The 27,113-nt window shown below is 35.1% G+C and overlaps 1 protein-coding gene across 2 annotated transcripts in view; it reads left to right on the top strand.

Moving 5' to 3' along the window:
* Corin (corin, serine peptidase) overlaps positions 1-27,113 on the top strand; it is a 256,203-nt gene that overhangs the window by 95,823 nt on the left and 133,267 nt on the right. For both annotated transcript variants that reach the window (XM_048784434.1, XM_048784433.1), the window contains exon 5: positions 8,562-8,743. In XM_048784434.1, coding sequence (XP_048640391.1) covers positions 8,562-8,743 — 182 coding nt within the window. The remainder of the gene's footprint in view (positions 1-8,561; positions 8,744-27,113) is intronic.

The raw sequence follows: 27,113 nt of genomic DNA, 5'->3' as shown, positions 1-27,113 counted from the left end.
GTTATACAAAAGTACATACAAGAGGAAGTGAGGGGAAAGGGAAAAATAATACAAGGGGGACAAATGAATGACAGTAGAGGGGGCAGAGAGAGAAGATGGGAGGGGAGGGGAGGGGAGGGGGGATAGTAGAGGATAGGAAAGGCAGCAGAACACAACAGACACTAGTATGGCAATATGTAAATCAATGGATGTGTAATCTGTATATGGGGTAAAAATGGGAGCTCATAACCCACTTGAATCAAAGTGTGAAATATGATATATCAAGAACTATGTAATGTTTTGAACAGCCAACAATAAAAAATTAAAAAAAAAGACATATTTTGTTTCAGCCATCAGTAGAGAAAGAAAAACAATGTTAAAAGAAATAAGAGATATTTAAAATTTCATTTTGGGAAGGTTCATTTCTTATAATCACCCTAGAATTCTTTACAAAAGTAACAGGTTTCCCTGGTAAGAATAAATCTTGGTCCCATTATTTGAAGTTGCAATGACATTTTTCTATATTATGTTAAGAGTTCTTAACACATGCATGTAGACATACAGACACACATGCTAATTCTGGTAAAGGAGGCAAGAGGAAACTTTGAGATGTGTTTATGGCTTTGATGGTGGTGATGGTTTCAAAGGGGTACACTGATAATTTGTTGAGTTGCATACATTGAATATATACAGCTTTTTATATGTCAATCATACTATAATTAAGTGGTTTGAAATTTTTTTCCTATCATTTCAAATGCATCATAATAGGGTTTACCTGTTTTGGCCTCTTCATTTTAGAAAGCTAGACTGAGGCGAATGGTCAAGATGGGCACCAAAGTTGTTATTGGGATTATGTCTAAAAAAATGACTATTTGTTATCTAAACACTAAAAAGCCTCTTTCTTATCATCAAATTTCTACTACTTCACATCTTATATTGCCACATCATTTTGAGTGGAACTTTCTTAATAATGTTATAATAAAAAAAAAAACACACACACACATTTGTTTATCAGGTAATTTTGGAAGACTTACTGTGTCCTTAGTTAGTTCATAACACAGCCAGTGACAATCTATTATATAAATTGCAACCCTGAAATCATCCTAAAGGCCAATTGGAATATTGAATTTGAAACAAATTTTTTGAGAACTTATTAGTTATATAAAGTCAGTATAAACTTACTTTTATCTTTTTCTAAATAGATAATAATTATACACTGATAATATATTTTACTAAGGATTTTAACTATTTCTCAAAAACTTTATTGTGTTATATTTGGGAATAAATGGAAACATTATAGAATGATTCTTTTATAATTATAATTTAAAAATGTATAGGTCAGAAGTAAAAGAAAAAAATTAAACTGTATTGCTGTTACCAACAATATAGTGAAAGTCATTTCCTGGTTACTTCTCTGAATTACTCTGCTAATTTGGAGGCAGCAGTCTCTCAGTCCTATCAGTACCAATACCTGAGTGTTCAGCGACACAGGCAAGATAATCTGCTTTTTGGCAGTATACATGGAATATCCATTGATAGATGAGGTTTCTTTTTATGAACCTATAGGTAATGTATGGTCAGACAATTCAGATTACTTTTATTTCACAACTATGCAAAGCTAGAGAATCAGTCCAGGACAGATCGAATCTTGCTGAAAATGCCTTGTCATGCTTCTGACAGTGTCTCAAGCACATATATTTTGTCAAGTTCAGTGGAGTAGTTTATTTATATTTCTACTCAATAATTCATTGGTATTATATGGATGTGACTAGATTTTAGAAATAATACTTGTGATTCAATTCTTTCCGAGATCCATATTTATGGCATCCTTTTATGATGGGCAAAAATCAAAACAGCTGCAAAAAAATAACAATTTCAAGTTTCCTTTGTGATTTGTTAATTCCCTATCCCATGGGCCTTGGTGAGTATGCCAAATACTAATGAGAATCAGCATTATGCTGGTTAGAAGGGTATGCAATTTTATATACCCTTTCAGGGTTGTGTGGCTTAATGTTATTCACATCTGCCCTAATTCAATCTGTGTTTCTCTGTTGTTATTTTCTAGAATTTCTCTATTTTAAGTGGGACATCCTACAATTGGCATATAAACAAGATAATTAATCTGTAGGGTTTTCACCTATAGCAATTAAAAAAAATTTTTAGTTGTTGATGGACCTTTATTTTATTCATTTATTTCTATGTGGTGCGGAGAATCGATCCCAGTGTCTCACACATGTGAGGCAAGTGCTCTACCACTGAGCCACAACCCCAGCCCTCATCCATAACAGTTTTACTGACATTTTCTTCTCATGTGGAAATGATTTAAAGATTCAATAAGCACAGGTAAAGTTTGCTGACCGGAAGGAGATGGGGTCCCTGGGCAGGGGCAGTGTAAGCTCTGGTACAATCCACAAGATTGGGACCTACGTGGTGATGGTTCTCCTCCCAACTTTGCTACTGAAAGCTTTATCCCAAGCAGGGAACCAAGTAATCCTCTGCAGGTTGCTCATTTATTTCTATATAAGTGTTTATGGAGTGCTGACTCTGCAGTCTAGGGATACAGTTTGAAGCAAAATAGACAAGAATCTTTGGCCTCATGGAGCTTATATTGGTGGGAGATAAGGTCTTGCCAACAACGTGTAGTGCTTGGGAGTGTCCTCTTTCAGCTTTTAACATCTTTTTTTTTTCTTTTTTTTCCTTCCCCTTCCTCCTTCTCTTTTTTTTCTCTCTCTCCCTCCTTTTCTTCCTTCCATTATCTCTTCCTCCTCCTCCTTCTTCCTTCTTTCCTCTTTCTTGTTTTCTCCCTTTCTCTTTGTGGTACTAAGGATTGAACCCAGGGGTGCTCTACCACTGAGCATTCCCAGCACATTTTATTCTTATTTTGACACAGGGTCTCAATAAGTTGCCCAGGCTAGCATCAAATTTGCTATCTTCCTGCCTTAGTCTCCTGAGTCGCTGGGATTACGGTTATGCACCACCATGCCTGGATGATATCAGTGTCTTCAACAAGTTGGGAAAATGAACAAAAGATAGAACTTAGCTGAATCCTCTGCTTTAGAGTAGGTCACAAGGGTACAGTCCTGGTTTTTTGGAGTTTCTGACCAGATTTCTTGTATCCTAAGTCTAACATCTTACAAGGTCTCTTTCAATCACCAGAATGTGCTGACATAGAACCTGATGCTATTGGCCCATAATAGGGAGGTGATGAATTCAGGCTCACTTGTGGATTGATGTCCCTGTGTTATCTGTAGTTCTTGTGTGAGGAGGCCAACTAGGCAAGATATTTTGAAGTACTGGACTAGTATCCTAGTGTTTGGCTATGAGATCTCCTTCTTAGGTTTCAGTTTCTTCACAGTGTAAAAGGGGAAAATGGGAGTAGATGATCTTGCAAGACTCTTCCAGCATTAACGTTCTCTTTATGGCTAAGTAAGGGCCCCAGCTCTGGGAGCTGCCTGTGACTTCTGACTTTGTGAGCATTGTTCATTGAACAGCTCAGCCTAACAAAGACCAATTTAGGAATGTATTTTCAAAAAACGATGGCATGAGTCTCATCGATGAATAGCACAGCCAACTCAGTAGCTTGCCTCTGACAAAGTGATGTGTTGAAGTGTATTGTTACCCATTGCCTGGGAATACATTATCATACTCTTAGCAGCTTAGAACAACACTCATCTTTACCTCACCGTTTCTGTGAATCAGGAAGTTGAGAGTGGCTTAGCTGAATTCTTTCCTTTAGAGTCGGTCACAAGGGTGCAATTAAGGTCTTGGCCAGGCTGGTGTCTTATCTGAAGGCTTGACTGGGGAAGTATCCACTTCCAAAAGCATGGGAATCTTGGAGTATGTTCAATTTTTCAAGGACTGTTGGACTGAGGGCCTTAGTGCCCAACTGGCAGTTGGACTGAGTTCACCCTCCGATCCTTGCCATATGGGCCTCCCTAATATGGAAACTTGCTTCATCAAAACTAGTATGGAAGAGGGTCTGCTAGCTAGCAAGATGGAAGTCATAGTCTTTTGTGGCCTAATAATGGAATTGATATCCCATTACCTTCCATGGTGGAAGCAAATGACCAGGCTCACACATTTAAGAGGAGAGACTGACACAGGGCAAGAATGCCAGGAGGCAGAGATGATTGGCAACCATCTCAGAATGTGCCTGCTGCAAAGTTCTGTCTCCTCCCACCCTATGGATGAAGAGCTCTCCTAATGTATTTAAATCCTGACACTAGTATGGCAATATGTAAAACAGTGGATGTGTAACTGATGTGATTCTGCAATCTGTATACAGGGTAAAAATGGGAGTTCATAACCCACTTGAATCAAATGTATGAAATATGATATGTCAAGAACTATGTAATGTTTTGAACAACCAACAATAAAAATTAAAAAAAAATTAAAAAAAAAATCCTGAGCTCTCCGAATATATTTAAAGGCTAGTTAAAAAAAAAAAAGTAAAAATTGACAACTAAATGCAATGTGGGATGTTTTTTGGTGGTATTTGAATAGGGCCTTTAGTTTAGTTAAAGGTATTATTAGCAATATTCATTTCCTGGTTCTAATAATATTGTAGCTATGTAAGATAAGTAAATTATGGAAACTAGGATGAAGGATATATGCAAAATTTATGTACAATTTTCATAACTTCTAAGTATAAAAGTCATTCAAATTAAAAGTTAGAAAAGATGTCATCTATAAAATTTAATAATCTGTTAGCCATATAAACTTAATTCTGTGGCTGTAGCTTATTCAGTAATTTTAAGTTTATGTCCTTATCAGAACTTTTTTTGTAGATAAAAACCCATTATGGATATACAGTATAACAAAATTTGTAAAAATTTTGTTAAAATTTTTTAAAGAAAATTTAAATAAATTCTCTAAAAGTTTTGGAGGTAAAATGGATAAATTTTTTGGTAGGGATCACTTTAGAATATCATTCCTAGTGAAAACACCATAAAAATCTCACTATCACCATATAGTAGCATTATTTATTTGTTTATTGAATGTTTCAACAGATAATTATAGAAGTAGTATAAGAGCTTTCCTCTTTAATTTTATTTGAAATGTGTCAAGGACTTTTGCACAATACCAGATATACTTCACACATCAATTTAAAATAATCACCATTTCTAAAATAGTAATTCTGATAGCCAAAGTGGATCCTCCCTTGTGATGAGCACTGTTTTTCATTTGTCAGTCCACTTGTTGCTTGGATATAGATACTTATATTCCAAAATAGTGTGGCCTGTCTCACCACACTGTTCCATGTGATGAAAAGCAAAATACTTCAACCCTTCATAGGCAGTGGAATTTTATGTAAAGCAAGAACAAATGGCTCCTCGTTTTGCTTACTGTTTAAAAGGACAGCTAGTTATTAATATTATATCACTATGTCACACGTCCTGGTCCAGCAATTTAAAGATTATGGCTCTTGGTTGGTTATAACTCTTTAAAGAGCTATTTTGAAACACTCTAGACATTTTTCTTATGTTCTATTTTTAGATTGAAGGGTCTAATGGTATTTTAATGTCTCTATATATTCCCATAACAAATCCTGAGAAAAACGCTTATTACTTTTGAAATTTAGCAAGGCTGGTGGGATTATCAGTGCTCCTCTGAGAAGTATTGCATTAAAGAGTGAATCTTGATTTACAGAATGTCTGTGGTAAAAGGATTATGAAAAATGGTACAAACTTCAGATTTTCTAGAACCCTCACTTTTCAAAAGAAGAAGCTGAGTCTTGGCAGGACTGAACTGTTGGCTCAAGATCAGACAGTGGAGAAGTGGCCATGTGAAGGTTATAGGTGGTAGACTTAGAAAAAAAATGACCATGGTAACAATGAGAACGTGTTAGTTTCTGAATTAAAAGACCTAACTTTAGAAAATGGAAACAGTTCTGCTGGGCCCCTGTATCAAACTTCATTGGTGTTGCCCTGGAAAGATTCTGAAAAAAAAGATGTGGAATGATTTTAAAAAACAAAAAACAGTGGCATCAGAAGTGAGAAAAGACCTGGGAACTGCTTGGGAGAGGTCATTTGTAGTAATCTTCCACACCTTCAAAAAATGTTAGATGATATTTTTATTCAATTTCCAATGGTGCCTGAAATTTCATCAAAGACTGCTTTGTGCCAGCAAGCAGTCTTCCTTTAAAGATGCAAAAATTGCCAGAAAAGTAAGTGTCCATCTATTTTTGTGTAATATTCTGTTTCCCCTCCCCCATCTCTTATTTGAAAGCCTACTTAAGATCTGCTACAGTGGGGAGTACAGTTTTGATTGCAGGAAGGGAAGAATATGTTCTAAGTACTCTGGTGGATGTGGTTTTCTGGGTGGGGTGCTGGAGTCAGGGTGGTCAGGATGGCATCAGGACACTAGGACCCTGGCTAGGATGAGAAGACAAAAGGGGCTTACCAAAGACAAGTCTTCTGTGGGCTGTCTCACACCTAGATAAGAAAGTGGAAACCTCTCTTTGTCTTCCTTGGCCGCTTTAAAAATACAATATTTCACTGCAGGTGTACTATACTTTTGTCAAATGAATTGAGATCCCATCCACCTTGTATGTAGCTGTGCAATGGGAAAATACATATCAATTTGCAAATTAACCTTGAGTGGTACTATTGAAACACATATTCATGAAGAACGTGCCTGTAGTAAGTTAATTGAATGGGTCCTTGGGTCAATCTGCCTGGATTCTAAGCTTGGATTTGCCATTCATTACTCGGTAGGACAAGTTTCTTATTTTTCCTGTGCTTGTTTGCTTATCTGTATATTAGAAATAATAGTAATAACACCTCTCATATAAGGCTGTTGTGAGAAATACACAAATTAATGCTTGTGAAACCCTGAGAAAAGTGCCTAAAAGTGTAAGCAAATGCCTAATGATCTATGTTCTCCACATTCCTTAACTATGTGCCCCAGTTTTGTTTATGAAAATATAGTCTAACTTCTCTGGAATAAAATGTAGTGAAGGAGATATTTTAAAATGGTGTTATTTAAATGATACTTTCTAATTTCTGTAAGTATCTAATATATTTTCTGAACAGCAATCATGTGTCTTTTTATGCTATGATACTGGCCTGGAACAATTCATATTTCATTTACTAAAAGTAATTCTTTCTGGTGTAAAACTTCTTTTCCCAACCTTCACTATGAAATTTGGTTACATATTAAGGTATGTAGGTAATTTTGTGTCAGGATTCTAAAATATGCTCAATTTTTAACATGATGTTCTGAAATTCAAAAACATTTTTTTATTAGAATGTAATTGTTGATTATTCATTTTCTACATTTTTAAATTTAACAAGGTCTTTCCCTCCCCCAAGATTCTTTGACTTCTCTGTTCCATTTTATCTCAATGGCTGGCATACCCATTGTGTTACTGTAATCTATAGAAGTAAGAATGGTGTGTTATATATGAGCTTGTTTGATTAAGGAGTTTTTTTTAAATCCAATTATTAGGCCTTTATTTGAGAACAGATGATATGGGAGAGTAGGTAGAGCATGGCCTGAATGTTCAAACACCTGGGATCTTTCCCACTTCTGCTTAGGAAGCTGCTGTTAGGAGCTGTGTGACCTTGAGTACATCCCAAATTCTACAGTGCCTGTGCTTATAAAATGGAGGAATTGAATGAGGTGTTGTTTAAGGTTTCCTACACATTTAATATTGTATGATGCTGTGATATCTTATTATGTCCACATTTGTGAAGTGTGTGCTTTGATTTGACTGACATATATGTCCCCCCCCCACCCCAGTTTCCTTAAAATCCATTGAAATGACTTTGGCTGATGACCAGCAAGGACAAAAAGATGCACCCTCCAACTGTAAGGTAGAGCAATCCACCTGCATCTGAAAGGAAACAGTTCATGGCCTTGGCCTTGTTAGCATCCAACTTTCTATCCACAGAGCTGTGGGTCTGGGCGGGTTTGATTGCATCTTAGGTGAATAAAGACAAGCTCCAGGGACATCATTATTCTTACCATTAACAGATAATTGTTTGTACTTTTCTATCTGCAGAAGACAAAATAAAAATCTGAAAAGATAAATGAATAACTGTGCAAGGTCTCCTGAGTTGCCACTTTGTGTAATGTTTCTTTTCTAGGGAGGCTGGGGGAAGTTAAGAACAACTCTCCTTTGTGTATCTCTTAGTGATATTTTGAATTTCTCAAAGGGAAGTAAAAGAAACAAGAGTAACCCTATTTTGTGACCTACTTCTGCTTTTGCAATTTCGAGGCCTTCATTCCCCTGTTAAATTTTTCCTTTTGATATCCAGTAGAAATCTTTTTTTTTTTGGATTGGCCAGTGTATTTTAGCAGAGAAAATTTAAAAATAATCATTTGAGATAAATGATTACCTACTACTATCTACTACCACAAGAAGTAGGTAGATGATGTATTAGGGAATACATTATTTTTCTAGAATCCAGACAATATGATGACTGAAATCATTGCCATAGGGCTGGATGCGGAAATTTAAGTTGTTGACTGTAGGAAATATAAGTTCAAATAACATTACAGCACTAGTTGCTAACATTAATATTTTTTGAGGAGTATTTTAGTAAAATATTCATTTTGACCATTTTCTTTTCTTCTAGGCGTGGCCTCCTGCCCTGTAGATCTTTCTGTGAGGCTGCAAAGGAAGGCTGTGAGTCTGTCCTGGGGATGGTGAACTCCTCCTGGCCCAATTTTCTCAAATGCTCCCAGTTTAAAAACCAAACTGAAAGCAGCAACATCAGCCGGATTTGCTTCTCCCCACAGCAGGAAAATGGAAAGCAATGTAGGTGTCTGTGTTTCATTTCATTTTTACATTTTAATTTGGGTATACCATTCATACAGGATGTATACAAATAACTTTGTAAGCCAATCATTTTAACATAGTGACCAGATCCCAGATCAAGAAGCAGATTCTTAGTAGCACCCAAGAAACACCTTCAGGCCCATCCCAAATATTTCATCTTCCCCAAAGAAATCTCTATCCTGACTTTAATCACTTTGGGTAATTTTGTTTTTCTGAACTTCATATAAATGAAATCATAGAGTATAAAACATTTCTGTATCTGACTGCATTTGCTTAGCATTATTTTGAGAAATTTATTATGTTTTCATCTTGAGGTTAATTCATTTTCATTGTTATGTATTATTCTAATATATTATTATATATTAATATATTTCTCTGTTCTCTTGGTGGACATTCATTTCAAGTTTTCAGCTATTATGCATAGTAATGCTATTAATATTCTAATAACGTGTCTGAACATGGTTATGTATTTGTTTAGCAAAAAAGTTTTAAAAAATGGTCATTTAACATCTATGTATGAAATTGCAGTTGTTCCACATTCTTCCTGACCTTTGGCATTGTCAGTCTTTTTCATTTTAATAATTCTGGTGGGAATATTAATGGTATCTCTGTGGTTTTAAGTTGTATTTTCCTGATGACTTTGATCACATTTTGAAAATGTTTTGGTTATTTTTTCAATTTGTTCTAATTAGTCATATATGACAGTAGAATGCATTTTGACATATCATACATAAATGGAGTATAACTTCTCATTCTTCTGGCTGTCCATGATATAGAGTTACACTGGTCATATATGCACATAGGGCAATAAGTCCTATTTATTTTACCTTCCTACCTCCATTCCCCCTCTCCTCCTTTTACTCGCCCCTATCTAAACTAAAGCACCTTGGTTCTTCCCTAGCCCCCCTATATTTGAATATCCTTTTTTTGATATGTTTCTAGAAAATTTTGCCCATTTCTCATATTTTTATTATGGTTTTATACACATACTGGATATACACATTGTTATGGTTTGGATCTTAAATGTCCCCAAGGACCCATGTGCTAAAAGCTTGGCTGTCAGCCTTTTGTGATTATCAGAGGTGGTAGAACCTTTGGGAAGTGGGGCTTGGTGGGGCTGGGTCACTAGAGGTGTGCCCTTGAGAGGGCTCTTGGCCCCTTCTCTCTTTCTTTCTTTGCCTCCTGGCTGGAGCCTCCTTGCCCATGAGTTTCTGCCATGATGTTCTGCCTCACCACAGATCCAAAGCAATGGGACCAATCAACCATGGTCTGGCACCTCTGAAATCATGAACCAAAATAAACTTTTCTCCCTTTAAATTGTTTATCTCAAGCATTGTAGTGATGAAAAATTGTTTAACATCATTGGATGTATGTATTGTAAAGATGTCCCAACCATTGCTGGAACTTGAGATGTTCCAGCCCTCTCAAGTCTATTGGAATTGAAGTCTTATTTTTTTTTTAATTTTACCTTTTTTTTAGTTACACATAAGAATAGAATGTATTTTGACATATTATACATACATGGAGTGTAACTTCCCATTCTTTTGCTTGTGCATGATATGGAGTTACAATGGTAATGCATTCATATATGAACATAGGAAAGTTATATCTGATTCATTTGACTGTTTTTCCTATTCCCATCCCAGCTCCTTTACTTCATTCTCCTTTATCTAATCCAAAGTACTTCTTCTATTCTTCCCTATACCTTATTGTGTATTAGCATCTGCGTTTTGTGTTAGCATCCTCATATCAGAGAGAACACTCAGCCTTTGGTTTTTAGGGATTGGCTTATTTTGCTTAGCATGATATTCTCAAGCTCCATCCATTTACTGGCAAATGCTGATTTTTAGTCCTTTGTATTTAAACCAAGAGTGGGATAGCTGGGTCAAATGGTGGTTCCATTCCAAGTTTTCTGAGGAATCTCCATACTGCTTTGAATATTGGCTGCATCAATTTGCAGTCCCACCAGTAATGTATGAGTGAGCCTTTTCCCCGACATCCTTACCAACATTTGTTGTTACTTTATTTTTGATAATTGCCATTCTGAATGGAGTGAGATGAAATCTCAGTGTAGTTTTGATTTGCATTTCTCTAGTTGCTAGAGATGTTGAACATTTTTTCATATATTTGTTGATGGATGTTACTATGAAGTGCCTGTTCAGTCTTGCCCATTTATTGATTGGGTTATTTGGTTTTTTGTTTATTTTTTTTTGTGTGTGTGTGTGTGTGTGTGTGTTAAGTTATTTGAATTCTGTATAAATCCTGGAGATTAATGCTCTATCTGAGGTGTGGGTGGCAAAGATTTCCTCTCGTTCTGTAGGCTCTCTCTTCATGCTCTTGATTGTTTCCTTTGCTGTGAAGATGGTTTTTAGTTTGATACTATCCAATGTATTGATTCTTGATTTTACTTCTTGTGCTTTTGGAGTCTTGTTGAGGAATTTGATTCCTAAGCTGACATAATATAAATTTGGGCCTACATTTTCTTTTGTTAGGCTCAGGGTCTCTGGTCTAATGCTTGGTCTTAGATACACTTTGAGTTGAGTTTTGTGTAGGGTGAGAAATAGGGGTTTAATTTCATTTTGCTGCATATAGATTTCCAGTTTTCTCAGCACCATTTGTTGAAGAGGCTCTTTTCTCCACTGTATGTTTATGGCACCTTTTTCTAGTATGAGTTAACTGTATTCATGTGAGTTTATCTCTGTGTTTTCTATTTTGTACCATTGGTCTTCATGTCTGTTTTGGTGCCAATACTATGCCACTTTTGTTATTAAAGCTCTGTAGTATAATTTAAGGTCTGGTATTGTGATGTTCGTGCTTCACTTTTCTTGCTGAAGATTGTATTGGCTAGTCTGGGCCTCTTATTTTTCCAAATGAATTTCATGACTGCTTTTTCTATTTTTATGCAGAATGTCATTGGAATTTTAATAGGAATTGCATTAAATCCGTAAAATGCTTTTTGTAGAATGGCCATTTTGACAATATTAATTCTGCCTATCCAAGAACATGGGAGATCTTTCCATCTTCTAAGGTCTTCTTCTTCAGTTTCTTTCTTTAGTGTTCTTTAGTTTTCATTGTCGAGATCTTTCACCTCTTTTGGTAGATTGATTCCCAAGTATTTTTTTTTAAGGTTATGGTGAATAGGGGTAGTTTTCCTCATTTCTCTTTCATAGTTTCATCACTGATATATTGGAATGTGTTTGATTTATGAGTGTTGATTTTATATCCTGATACTTTGATGAATTCATTTATTAGTTCTAGAAGTTTTCTGGTGGAATTTTTCAGATCTTCCAAATACAGAATCATGTCATTGTCTGTTGCCAGGGGGCAAAATTTCGACATATGCAGTAGAGGGGAAAAATAAAGAATGTCCACGTGCTTCTGCCCCTTTCGATGCTTTGTTCACTCAAATTACTCAATACTATTTAACTCTGTTGGTTCTTAATCAGGAAAATGACAATCCTTAATGCTAGTCACTTCAATAGACATAATCAATTCACAGTAAACACTTCTGGATTAATTAATTCACAGCAAACAGTTCTAGATTAATTCCAAGCACTGCAAACACACTTAATCATGACAGGCTAGTGAAAGACATTCCCTCTGTGTGCTAAGTTCAAAGGTCTCAAGCCTTAGGCTTTACTTCCAGCAAATGCACACTTACTCAGACAGCAGTGATCAGGTTTCAAACCAAAGCAGGCTTCTTCTTGTGTAGAGTGGATGACCTGTTGAGGAGAGGGTCACATAGGGAGAAGTTGCAGCTCTCACCAGAGTCCAGACGAGGCGGTAGAGTTTGAGAGCAGTGAGGATCACACAGAGGCTCTGGAAACAACAAGTGATGGGATGTCAGTCCAGGTCCTCATCAGGCCCTCTAGCTCAAGTGCATCCTTGTTTTGGCTGGCTGAATCCCTGTTCATCAGCTCTATTATTTATACTAAATTTGGGGGCTTTTTGACCCCCCCTTGCAATCCTTATCAGCTACCACTGGATTTCTCCATGACATCATTTACCCTGGAGTCAGAAACCTCTGATCTGGTGGTCTCCACCCTGATCTTCTTGTCTTTCCCTTTTATCAGGTGAGGACAACCTGCCAGAGGCTTCTCTCTGTTTATCAGGGTGAAGGGAAGTAACTTGTCTGAGGCCATACTGGAGGGCTCTGTGGGTGTGCCTGGTGAGACTGCAGGTTTCAAACTGGAATTTTAAAAGTGGAGTTGCTTAGGCTCAGGCCTAAGGCCATCCTCATATCATCAAATAGTGATAGCTTGAGTTCTTCTTTTCCTATTCGTAAACCTTTAATTTCTTTCTTCTAAATTGTTCTGTCTAGAGTTTTAAGGACAATGTTGAATAGAAGTGGTGAAAGAGGGCATCCTTGTCTTGTTCAAGTTTTTAAAAGGAATGCTTTCAATTTTTCTCCTTTTAGAATGACTTTGGCCTTGGGTTTAACATATATAGCTTTTACAATGCTAAGGTATGTTCCTACTATCCCTAGTTTTTCTAGTGTTTTTAACATAAATGGATGCTCTATTTTGTCAGATTTTTTTTTTTGCATCTATTGAAATAATGAATTGTGTTTATTGGCTTCTGGATGTTGAATCAACCTTGCATCCTTGGGATGAACCCCACTCGATCATGGTGCATTATCTTTTTAATATGTTTTTGTATGTGATTTGTCAGTATTTATTAAGAATTTTTGCATCTATATTCATCAGGGATACTGGTCTGGAGTTTTCTTTCCGTTATGTGTCTTGGTCTGATTTTGATATCAAGGTCATACTAGCTTCATAGAATGAGTTTGGAAGGTTCTCTCCTTTTCTATTTCATGGAATAATTTGAAGAGGATTAGTGTTAGTTCTTCTTTGAAGGTCTGGTAGAACTCAACTGAGAATCCGTCTGGTCCTAGGCTTTTCTTTATTGGTAGGCTTTTGATGGTATTTTCTATTTCATTGCTTGAAATTGATCTGTTTAAATTTTCTATGTTCTCCTTCAATTGGGGTAGGCCATGCCCCTAGAAATTTGTTGATGTCTTCAAGATTTTCTATGTTATTAGAATATAAATTTTCAAAATAGTTTCTGATTATCATTTGTATTTCAGCAGTGTCTGTTGTAATACTTCCTTTTTCATCATGAATTTTAATAATTTGAGTTTTCTCTCTCTCTTTTAGCTTAGTTAAGGGTTTATCAATTTTATGTATTTCTTAAAAACAAACTTTTTGTTTCATCAATGTTTGGATTGTTCGAGTTTCATTGATTTTTAGCTCTGATTTTAATTATTGCCTGTCTCCTACTACTTTTGGTGTTGATTTGTTCTTGTATCTCTGGGGCTTTAGATGTAATATTAGGTTATTTATTTGGTGGCTTCTATTCTTTTAATGAATGAACTCAATGCATGAACTTCCCTCTTAGCAGTGCCTTCATAGTGTACCAGAGATTTTGATATATTCTATCACTATTCTTATTTACCTCTAAGTATTTTTTTTATTTCATCCTGATTTTTTTTCTGCTATTCATTCATTTTTCAATAGGTGTTAGAGTAGATTCTATTTTATTTTATCTTTAATTTCTAATTTCATTCCAGTATGATCTGATAGAAGGCAAGGTGTTATATCTATTTTTTTTGTTTGTTTGCTAAGAGTTGCTTTGTGGCCTAAGATATGGACTATTTTAGAGAAGGATCCATGTGCTGCTGAGAACATGTATTCAAGTCATTGATGGAGTAAAATATTCTATATATGTCTGTTAAGTCCAAATTATTAATTATATTTTTTAGTTCTATAACATCTTCAGTTTTTGCTTGGAGAATTTAACCAGTGGTGAGAGAGGTGTGTTAAAATTACCAGTGTGGTTGTATTGTGATCTATTTGATTCTTGAAGTTGAATAGGGGTTTGTTTGATATATGTAGATGTTCCATTGTTTGGGGCATAAATATTCATGATTGTTATGTCTTGTTGATGTATAATTCCCTTAAGCAGTACGAAATGTCCTTTTTTGTCCCTTCTGATTAACTTTGGCTTGAAACCCACTTAATCTCATATGAGGATAGACACCCCAGCTTGTTTACAGGATCCATGTTAATGATAAATTTTTTTCCATCCTTTTACCTCCAGTCTGTGCCTATTTTTGCCTATGAGTCTCTTGGAGACAGCATATTTTGGGTTCTTGTTTTTCAATTCAATCTGCCAGTCTATGTTTTCCGATTGATGGGTTTAGGCCATTTACATTCAATATTATTATTGAGAAATGACTCTTAGTCCCTATAATTTTGATTTATTTCTAGTTTTTAATTTGAATTAGTTTCTCCTTTGACTGAGTATTCTTCTAGTGTAAGTCCTCCCTTTGCTGGTTTTTGCTTTTATTTTTCATTTCTCCTTTATGATATATTTTATTGAGTATGCTTTGTAATGCAGGCTTTCTGGTTGTAAATTCTTTTAACTTTTGTCTGTCATGGAAGGTTTTTATTTCATCATCAATTCTAAAGATTAATTTTGCTAGAGATGGTATGCTTGGCTAACCTCCATTTTTATTCAGAGCTTGGTATATATTCAAAGACCTCTAGCTTTGGGGCTTGGATTTAGAAATCAGCTGTGATCTAGACTGTTTTCCCTCTAAATGTAAACTGTCAATTTTTTTCTCTTAATCTTTAAAATTCTATCTTTATTCTGTATGTTAGGCATCTTCATAATTGTGTCCCTTGGTATGAATCTGTTGTAATTTTGTATATTTGGGGTCCTCTAAGGGTCCTGTATCTGATTTTCTATTTCATTCTTTAGGTTTGGGAAATTTCTGATATTATTTCATTTAAAAAATTATGCACTCCTTTGGTTTGTATCTCTGAGCCTTAATTTTTCCTAGTAAATCTTAAATTTGGTCTTTTGAGGTTATCCCCACATTTCTTGGAAGTTCTGTTCATAGTCTCTTAACATCTTTTCTCTGTGGTCAACTTTGTTTTCAAGATCATATGTTTTGTCTTCATAGCCTGAAACTGTCTTCCAAGTGGACTAGTCTGGGATTCTACCTCTTGGGTCCCCTTCTTCCTCCGGGAGAAGTCTTTTCTGCTGTCCTTTAATAAACTTCTAAAACCAAACCAAAACAAACAAACAAACAAAAAACTCCAAGTGGACTAGTCTGTTGGTGATGATTTTCATTGAGTTTTTAATTTGGTTTATTGATTCCTTCATTTTGAGGATTTCTGCTTGATTTTTTTTTTTCAGAATCTCTATCCCTTTATTGAAGTGATCTTTCATGTTCTGAATTTTCTCTAGGATTTCACTCCTTACATCATCCTTTACCTTGCAGATTAGTTTAACTATGTACATTCTAAACCCCTTCCCTGATATTTTAACTGTGGTGTTCATGGATTATGTTATTGAAGTATCTTGTTTTGTTTGGGGTGATTTGTTTCTTTGCTTTTTCATGTTGTTTGTGTGCATTCCCATCTAACGGTATGGATCTGAGGCAGTAGACTCTATCAGCTTATAGTATCCCTGAAGATTTCTAGTACTTCTGTTTAGGGGCAGACAAATAATAACAACAACCAATGCAAACAACATACAGCATTAAACCAAATAGTTCCTGCTATGATGTTTATAATGTTGTCACAATAAACAGAAATGATATGATCTGTTATGGCCTACAATAAAAACAGCAAGTTTGCAAAAGGGTTTAAAATTTTGAATGGCAGACAGGGAGAGAACAGAAGTGATTAGAATATGATGATTATGAGGGATGGGAAGAGAAGATAGAAGTAAAAAATAAAAAGGAAGAGTGAAAGAGAACAAGAGAGATTGGCTGTTAACAGAAGAAGAGAGAGAAAGAGAATCAAGGGAAAAGATAATTGAGATAAAACAAATATATATGAAATAAAAATTTAAAAAATAAAAATAAAACAATATAAAACAACTAAAATATACTAATCAAACATCCTAGTCCTCAAAATAGTGATCCATGAAAAATAACTGGCTTCAAAAATACTAGAAATGAGAAGGAAAAAAAAAACATATATGAATATGTATAAATGTCCATGAATCATATGGTCACACTTAAACTGAAAAAAAAAAAAGAAAAAAAAACTCAATGAAAAGTTAAAGAATTATTTTCTCTTGGAGATCAAGATTCCTAGCTTCCCTTCTCAGCAGTATTAGGTGGGGTTGTCTGGAGTATGATGCTTACTCCACCCTCAGGGTGGGGTTGCTAGAGTGAGAGAATTAATATCATAGGCAGAACTCCTGGAGGTGATGTTTAGGCTTAGGTGGGCTCCAGGTTCTGTACTGAATGCCAGTTGGTCTGATGATTTTAAGTCAGTGCACCTCTAGGACCCAGCAATTGTAGTTCATGCTGGAAGACTGCACCCCTGGGATCTCCCCTGGGTTCCACTGGCGCAGTGGAGGAGCCAATTTTTAGCCCACTATGTCACTTGCAGACCATGTTTCCTGGTCTCAGGTTCAGTCTCCAAACTCAATCTCTTCAGCCCCTGCCCTTTCGGTTTCCCAGTCAGGTGCATCTCTCCCAGTCAGTCCTACAGGTAGTCAGATTGTGGCGGGGAGGGGGTGATCTGGGTGGGTTTCCTTGATCAGTTGTACCCTATGTAAACCTCTCTCCACATTTGATTTTCTCCTGGTCACTGAGGCACATACTATGCTGTACAGTGTGGGTTTGACAGGCCTATATTTTGGGCCAAACTCAGGTTTGCCAGGAATTGGCTTCTTGAGCCGCCGACCCTCTTGCCACAGCTGCAAAAAGTCTCCTTCTCTGTCCTCCTCATGCAGCTGGGAAAGATGTGGTTTCTTTCCTGTACTCGGATATTGTGTAGCAGTATGCCTTTCAGTTTAGTTGGGTATTGTCTTTGCTCTCTAAACTCTCTGTACCCAGAGAGCTTCAGTCCTTCAAAACATGTGGGTTCCTTTAATTCTCGGATCCCTCCACTTTGCTTAAGGAGGGACTGCTGTGGCTGGTGCTTCTGGTCATGCCAGTGGCAATGGTGCTGGGGATTTCTTCCTTATTTTATGATATCCAACCTCCTGAATCCCTGATCTGCTTTGAATGTCCAGTATTAAATTCCAGGAAAGTTCTCCTGTCTTTTTTTGTTCACCCACATTGCTGGGAAACCGCCTTTCTGCTTTCTTGGTTTCATGCTATGGAGCAGCTAGGGAAGCAAACTTCTCTATTCCATCATCTTAAAATCCCCCTGAAGGTCTTAATTGTAATGGGTACATATTATCGACTTTTTCTTTTTTTTTTTTTGCAATTGGCAGAAGGGGGGATTTATTGAACCAGCATGCTGGGGCTCCGTGCCCACTAAAGAAGGGAAAGCAGCCCAGAGCCTCGACTTTTTCTTTTGTGAGAATTATTTTTAAGAAATCTTTGCTTACATCTGAAACACAGAAGTTTCTTTTATCTTTCTTCTAGGAATGTTATTGTTGAGCATTCAGTTTTTCGTATATACTATAATTGTGGAATTAATATTTTGTGTGTGGTGAAAAGTTGGGATTAATTTTTTTCTATGTACATATTCAACTGACCCGGTTTCTTTTTAGAGAACAATCCTTTCCCCCTGCACTGTAATATCAGAGTTGTTATCAGTCAAGAGATTAACTATGTGCATATCTAGTTTTTTGATTATTGACAGAATATGATGAATTCAAGACCACACTGTCTGAATTACAATAGGTTTATAGTAAAAATTTATATTGAATCATATATGTCCTCTATTTATTTCCTTCTTAAAGATTTTTTCAACTATTTTTGTCCTTTTTCACTTAATATAAATATTTTAACATTTTATTTATTTATTTTAATTAGATATATAATAGCAGAATGCATTTTGATTCATTGTACACAACTGCAGCACAACTTTTCATTTCTTTGGTTGTACACGATATAGCATTGCACCATATGTGTAGTCATACATGTACCTAGGGTAATAATGTCTATCTCATTCCAACATCTTTCCTGCCCCCATATCCCCTCCTCTTTTTTTTCTCCTCTTTGCCCAAAGTTCCTCCATTTTTCCAATGTCTCCCTTCATTATGGATCAGCATCCCTTATCAGAGAAAACATTCAGCCTTTGTTTTTTTGGGATTGGCTTACTTTGCTTAGCATGACATTTTCCAGCTCTATCCATCTGCCTGATAATGCCGTAGTTTTATTCTCTTTTAATGGTGAATAATATTCCATTGTGTATATATATATATATATCATAGTTTCTTTATCCATTTATCTATTGAAGGGCATCTAGGTTGTTCCCACAGTTTAGCTATTGTGAATTGAACTGCTTTAAACATTGATGTGGCTGTGTCCCTGTAGTAGGCTGTTTTTAAGTCCTTTGGGTATAGACCGAGGAGAGGGATAGCTGGTTCAAATGGTGGTTCCATTCCCAGTTTTCCAAGGAATCTCCATACTGCTTTCCATAGGGGTTGCACCAATTTGCAGTCCCACCAGCAATGTATGAGTATGCCTTTTCCCCCACATCCTCGCCAACAATTATTGTTGCTTGTATTCTTGATAACTGCCATTCTGACTGGAGTGAGATGAAATCTTAGTTTTGATATGCATTTCTCTAATTACTAGAGATGTTGAAGATTTTTTCATGTATTTGTTAATTGATTATATATCTTCTTCTGAGAAGTGTCTTTTCAGCTCCTCAGCTCATGTATTGATTGGATTGTTTTTTTTGTGCGTGTGTCTACATTTTTTTCATTTTTATTTTTTTTATTTTACAAAGTTATATTTATTTTTTTTAAATTTTTATTGTTGGTTGTTCAAAACATTACATAGTTCTTGATATATCATATTTCACACTTTGATTCAAGTGGGTTATGAACTCCCATTTTTACCCCATACACAGATTGCAGAATCACATCAGTTACACATCCATTGATTTACATATTGCCATACTAGTGTCTGTTGTATTCTGCTGCCTTTCCTATCCTCTACTATCCCCCCTCCCCTCCCCTCCCCTCCCCTCTTCTCTCTCTACCCCCTCTACTGTCATTCATTTCTCCCCCTTGTATTATTTTTCCCTTTCCCCTCACTTCCTCTTGTATGTAATTTTGTATAACCCTGAGGGTCTCCTTCCATTGGATTGTTTGTTTTTTTGGTGTTAAGTTTTTGGAGTTCTTTATATATCCTGGAGATTAGTGCTCTATCTGATGTGCATGTGGCAAAAATTTGCTTCTAAAATGTAGGCTCTCTCTTCACCTTGTTGACTGTTTCTTTTGCTGAGAAGAAGCTTTTTAGTTTGAACCCATCCCATTTAATAATTCTTGGTTTTATTTTTTGCACTTTAGGAGTCTTGTTAAGGAAGTCAGGGCCTAACTCAACATGATGAATATTTAGGTTGATATAAATTTTTAAAACATGTTGTAATTTCTACAAATGCTGGGTTTATTTTGTATTTTAAAGTTGGGATATATTAAATGTATAGATTGAATTGGCAAGAATTTCTTTGCAACACTGAGTATTCCAATCCATACAGAATGACCATAAATATGTGCATTTATTTTTGGACTCTCAATTCTGTACATTATGGCAATAGTTAATTTGGTATTTCAAATGAGGTACTTTTAAATTTCTCTCAGTAATATGTTATATTTTTAACTACAGAGTTCTCATACTCATCCCTTAGATTATCAGTAGACCTATAGTATCTCTTTATGTTATTGTGAATTATATCTTTTTAAAACTTTTTTCCATTTCTTTGTTTCCAAGGACTTTGTTAAATCATTTAATACATTTTATAGTTCATCTTGATTCATTCAAAAAATTTTAAAACTACAATCATCTTATTTACAAATGACAGTTAATTTCTTCCTTCCCAGTTCTTGGTGCCCTCTAAAACTTCTGAATCAGATAGAAAGTTTTCAATAAATTTGCTTAAGGAGTTCTATGTGCAATCTTGATCAGATTAAGGAAATTTTCTCATTGTGATTTTTAAAAATATCATGAATGGATTTTGAATTTTGTCAAATGTTTTTTCTATATCTACTAAAATGATATGTAATTTTCTTCACGTCAGGTTAATTACTTTTTTAAAAATACTAGCTCTATTGATATAATTCACATGTCATGAAATTCATCTATTTAAAGTATACATTTAATTTTAGAATGCCTACAGAGTTGTCTGTCACAACTGTCTCTTTACTGAACATATTCATCATTTTAGAAAGAAACCCCATTATCCATTAGCAGTAAATTACCATCTCTCCTCTCCTCAGCTCCTCATAACCACTACTTTACTTTCTGTTTCTATGAATTTGACTATTCTGGAAATTTTATATTTATGAAATCATACAATATAGCACCTTTTGTGACTGGCTTTTTTGACTTAGCATAATATTTTTTAAGAGAGAGAGAGAATTTTTTAATATTTATTTTTTAGTTTTCAGTGGACACAAGATATTTATTTCATTTTTATGTGGTGCTGAGGATCAAACCCAGCACCCCACGCATGCCAGGCGAGCGCGCTACCGCTTGAGCCACATCCCCAGCCCAACTTAGCGTAATGTTTTAAAGATTCATACATATCATAGCATATATCAGTATTTTTTTACTTTTATTGTTAATACTACATCGTAGGAATACACCACAATTTTTTAAAAATCCATATACTAATTGAGGAACATTCGTGTTTTAACTTTTCACTATCAAGAATACTGCTGCTGTAAATATTCATGTACAAGTTTTAGTGTGGACATTCATTTTCAACTCTCTTGGTTATATGCCTAGGAGTGGGGTTTCTGAGACTAGTAGCAACTCAGTGTTTAAGAATAGCTAGTCCTCAGCAATGAGTGAGTGTTCTAATTTATCCACATCCTCACTTGCACTTATTGTCCTTTTCAATTGTAACTATCCTATCCATGTAAAGCAGCATTCCATTGTGTTTTTGATTTGCATTTTGCTAATGACTGATTATGTTGAGCAACATTTCATAAGCTTATCAGTATTAGCCATTTGTTTATCTTATAGTGAGAAATGTGTATTCAAATACTTAGGCCATATTATAATTAGGCCATTTGTCTTAATATTTGTGGAATAGGAAGAGTTTTTCATATACTCTGGATACAAATGCCTAAGGATACATAATCTGCAGAATTTTTTGCACTACAGAGGAGTCTTCATTTTTTTATAGTATCCTTTGAAGTGCACAAGTGTTAAATTTGAAGAATTTCAGTGTTATCTATTATTTTTCTTTTGCACTTGTACTTTTAGTGGGAATTTTAGAAATTTCTAAAATACAAGGTCACTCATATTTACCCCTATATTTTCTATTAAGAGTCATGGATTTAACTCTTATATTTAGGCCGGTCATTGATCTATTTTAAATTATTTTTTGTATGTGGTATGAAGTAGGATTCTAATTTCATTCCTTTGTATGTAAAAATCCAGTTGTCCCAGGGCCAACTGTTGAAGAGACTATCCTTTTCCCATTAAGTAGACTTGATACCCTTGTCAAAAATGAATTGACCATAAATGTGTGCATTTATTTTTGGACTCTCAATTCTGTTTCATTGATCTGATTATCCTTATGTGAGTATTCACTGTCTTATGGCATTGCAATAAGTTTTGAAATTGAAAATTATAAGTCTTCTAACATTTTTAGGATTTTAAAGCCAGTCTGTGTTCCTTGTATTTTTATATAAATTTTAGGACTGGAATGGTTATTTAGCTGGAATGGTAATTCTAATATTAGACCCAATAAACTTTAGCATAAAGTATTAACAGAGAAAATGGACATTTTTGATGGTGAAAGCTCAATTCATAAGGAAAATATAATTTAACAATAGAACCCAGAAATATTAAAAAGGATAAACTGATAGACCTGAAGGGAGTCATAGACAATTCAACAATAATACTCCACTTTCATTAATGGATAGGATAATTGGACAAAAGATTAAAAAAAGGAGATAGAATATTTGTGAAGCTCTGTAAACCAAGTAGATCTAACAGACATCTTCAGAATGCTCTACCCAACAACAATATAATATGTGTAAGCATGTATACAATTAAAAATTTTTCATTTTTAAACTTTCAATCCATTTGTGTCTCTAAATATAAAGTATGTCTCTTATAGACAGAATATAGTTGAATTACATGTTTTATCTACTTGGAAAACGTGACTATAGTGTTTTAATTACATAATTACATTAAATGTAATTACAAGTACAAATCCACATGTCTTATTTTCTATGTCTTTTTTTTTATATCTCTGTCCTCCATTGCTGTTTTTTTTGGGGGGTGTTAGATATATATCCTAGTAAAGCATTTTAATTTATTTTGGATTCTTCAACAGTATTTTTAAGTTGTTCTTATTGGTTGCCCTGGGACTATAATTAACATCTTTGATTATAACAATCTAGTTCAGATGAATATCAACCTAATTTCAACACTATGTAAACTGTTTTATGTGGCTTTGTTCCTTCTTTCTTGTGCCATTATTGTCATAGAAATTACATCTTTATATATTATAAGTAACTCAAAACAGTTCTAAAATTATCAATTTATGTACTTGATTTTTAAATCAGATAATATTTGAGGACAAAAATACATTTATATTTTCTTTTACATTTACCTATTTAATTAACTGTACCAGCACTTTAAACTTTTTCATGTGGATTTAAGTAATTGCCTACTGTTCTTTTACTTCATCCTGAAGGACTTCTTTTAGTATTCCTGTAGGGTGGTTCTGCAAGTGGCAACTTCTCTCAGTTTTTGTGTCTCTCATTGTGAAAGGATAGTGTTGGTGTATATGAAATTGTTGGTGATAGTTTTATTCTCCTTACTTTAAATATATCCTTCCACTTCTATTTGGGTTCATGAATTCTGATGAGATGGTATTTGCTAATCTTACTGAGGCTCTATTTTGTCTTATATGATACTCTTTGTGTTTTCAATTATTTTTCTGGTGTCTTTGATTTCTGATAGCAAGATTACTAGGTATCCAAAAAGAGATCCTTTTGAGTTTATTATATTTGAGTTTTGGGTATATGTTATTTGAATTATTGTACTTCTGGAATGAATAAATAAATGCTTTTTATCTGATTTGAGAAATTTTTATATATCTTCTAAAATTCTAACCACATCTTTTATCTCTTTTTAGAACTTCCATTATGCACATATTAGTACATTTTTTAAGTCATTAAGGACATTTTACTTTTTTTTTCATTCTTTTCTCTTTCCTTTCCATACACAAGTTCATCTCAATTTGCTTATTTTCAAGTTTGCTGATTCTTTCTCTTACCTGCTTAAATCTGCCGTTGAGCCTCTCTAGTGAATTTTTATTTCAGTTATTGTGTTTTCCAACTGCAGCATTCTGCAGTCCAAGTAAAGGCTAAAAGACCTGAAAATTAAAGGCTAATGGGGAGGAGCTACAGTTCCTTTTGGAAGGGTAGGAACAGAGAATGGGACCAGATTATCTGAATCAAACAAGACTGAGCTGATTTTGCTTCATGTTTATAAGGCTTCATCAACTTCCACTTGTATCCATTCTGAGGGGTGGTTCTCCAATGATCCCAGCTGAGAAACTGGAGTGTTGACTCTATTTCCTTTCTCCTCAGGCAGTCCTAAGTTCTGTTTTCTTCTCAGAACAACATGATTTCTGTAACTTGCTTTTACTTTAGCTTCTTGTTTTGCAGCAATTGCCTTGTGGGAGACTTCTCCCAAATAATGGGCCCCTCCTCTGTGTCCCTTTTCTCACTGGTTGCCTGCTTGTCTCCTTAACGTTGACTGCTTTGGCAACACCAAGCTCTCTACCCCTGTGGAACTGCCAAAGCTCTGTTAGCTTCTGTGCCCCTTTACAGTGGCCCTGTGTCTAGATTGTTTCTAGCACCATATCAATAATCGGCAAGTTCCACAAGGGAGCATGTGCACAGAATGTAAGCTCTTTGTTCTGTATTTATATTTTCTCTGGGCTCTTGACCACTCACATCTTAATTGTCTCATCAGCTCTCAGATACCTTCAAACAGATGTTTTTTGTGTTTTATCTGCCTTTTCCAGCTGCACTTGAATGCAGCGTTGACCTGATGTGGCCAGAAGTGAAAGTTATTTCCTTTTAACATATTATTTAGTAGAGATCTGCTACTAAATCAGGATTCCCTCCAAAAGATGTTGTGTAACAATAAGCCATCAGAAGGACTAGTAAGTCGCTCTGAAAAAAGAAGTCCTTCAAGTCTTTTGTTTTCCAGCTACATTTTCTCCTGATTTGATAAATAAAGAACACTTAAGGTCTTTATTAGTGGTCTTTTGAAATATTACACAGGATTACCCATTGACACTGAATTTAAGAATCTGTAGGGAAAATTTGAAAATCAAAACATCAGTCTGCTTTAACACTGTTGATCAAAAAATATCAGTTACTGAAAATCCAATAACATTTTCAATATATGTTTTTTAACAACTCAAACTGAAATGCCACTTCAATTATCAGATCTCTACTATCAGAAAATATTATGAAACTCGCAATTGGTGATCCTGAAAAGATTGATGAATCGTATATATTTTAAAAACTTTTGTTTAAAGAAAACATATTTCCTAAGTACACTAATATGAGGTCTTCTAAGTGTCATAGAACTATTTTAGAATTCTTGGTTGTAATTTTTCTTCATGAAGAATAAATTCTCTGCAAATGGGTTTGAGAAATTGTGTTTGATGCAATATTTATATAAAATATTAAACAATTATTTTGTCTCAGAATTGATGGATTAAAGTATTATGATAGATATGTTATGACCCTTATGCTACCGAGAAAGCCACTGCTAGCTATGATCTCTGTATATGCATGACTATAATTAATAGCATAAGGACACATAGTTACTAACGAGTGTTCATGTACTAAGAATATATTGTATACCAAGTAGAAAAACATTTATTATATAATATGATAAAATATGGGTTTATGCTATAGGACACACCTAACATAGTGCTTCTCTCATTTTTCATTCATTGAATAAATTGATTGTCCTATTCTGTTCTGAATATTACCCCAGAAACTCTGGAAAAAAATAACAATAATTATGGTGATCCTAATATTAACTCGTACTCATCTAATTCAGTGGGTCTCAACCAGGGGTGATTTCGCAACACCTTCCTCTTTTCCCAGCGAACATTTAGTAATGTTTGTAGAGATTTTTGGTTATTATAACTGTATTGACAGGAGGAGTTGCCATTAACATTTCATGGGTAGAGTCAAGTATATTGCTAAACATACCTTGATGCACAGTACAACAAAAGATTATGGGACTCAAAATACCAAAGAGAATTGCTTCTGAGAAACCCTGATCTAGAACTTTGTTTTATAAGGTTCTTTCCCCAAACAACAACAACAACATTCTCATTGTCGTGGTCATCATCATCATCATTATCGTCATCATAATCAGGTGTTTTCTAATCTGTAACAAACATATGTAAGAAACAGAACAAAAGAACTTCAGTGACTACATGTAAATATGCTTTCATTCAGAAATTATAGAGACACAGGTTAAATATCAGTAGAGTAGGTTACCTTTAGCAATTGTGACTATTTTAAAAGGGAAAGGGCCCCTCCTGGTAAAGAGGAAGAGGTGTTCACGGTGCACTATGAACTTGCACCGTGAACGTAGTCCAAATAATGAATGATGACTAAATTTGATTCCTGTCCCAATTTTCTCCTCCCCACTTGTATAATCATTCAACCCAAGAAAATGGTAATCCCCCCTTTACATTATGCACCCCATTTTCCTTTCCAAAGTGCTTTCACAGCTGCTAGCTCATTTTGCTTCCAGAGTAGATCTCTGAGGTATTATCATCTTCCTAATTATAGATTAGGAAAATGAGGTTCAGGGAGGTCATTCCAGTGTTATTTTAAATACAACCTCTTAGGTTCTATCCTCTACCAAACAGTCCACCATTCTGGGATTTGGTTATTAATCCTTGAATGATACCCTCTCTTCTAATCCCTTTTATAAGAGCTCTCAAATGTCTTTCCAGAGTGAATTGAGCCAAAACCCACAACTTGTAACAGCTGCTTTTCCCAATGCATAGTTCTGTGAATGCAATTCATCTTCTCTGAGCTGCCTTTAAATCAGTCATAACTCTTAACATGTTTTGTCCTCATAACAAAGTATACACAATTGTCTTATCCTTTCTATCTTATGTTGGTGCTAGGTCCTGTAAATAATGTGCTAAAGTGATAATGCTGTGGGAACTGTTCTTCAGAGGTTTCAAAATAAACATTTGTGTGTGTTTCCATAGTTGAGTTGTGAGAACTCAGGGGACTAAAGTTCAAGGCCCATCAATCATTCTGATCTTTCTGACTAATCCTTTCCTCCACCTTGGCTGAAATCAAATATGGAAAGTAGTTTTTAAATGCTATTTCTTTGAGT

This window comes from Marmota marmota, unplaced genomic scaffold, assembly GCF_001458135.2.
Source record: "Marmota marmota marmota unplaced genomic scaffold, marMar, whole genome shotgun sequence".
In the NCBI taxonomy this organism is placed as follows: domain Eukaryota; kingdom Metazoa; phylum Chordata; class Mammalia; order Rodentia; family Sciuridae; genus Marmota; species Marmota marmota.
This window is presented reverse-complemented; position numbering and strand designations above follow the sequence as displayed.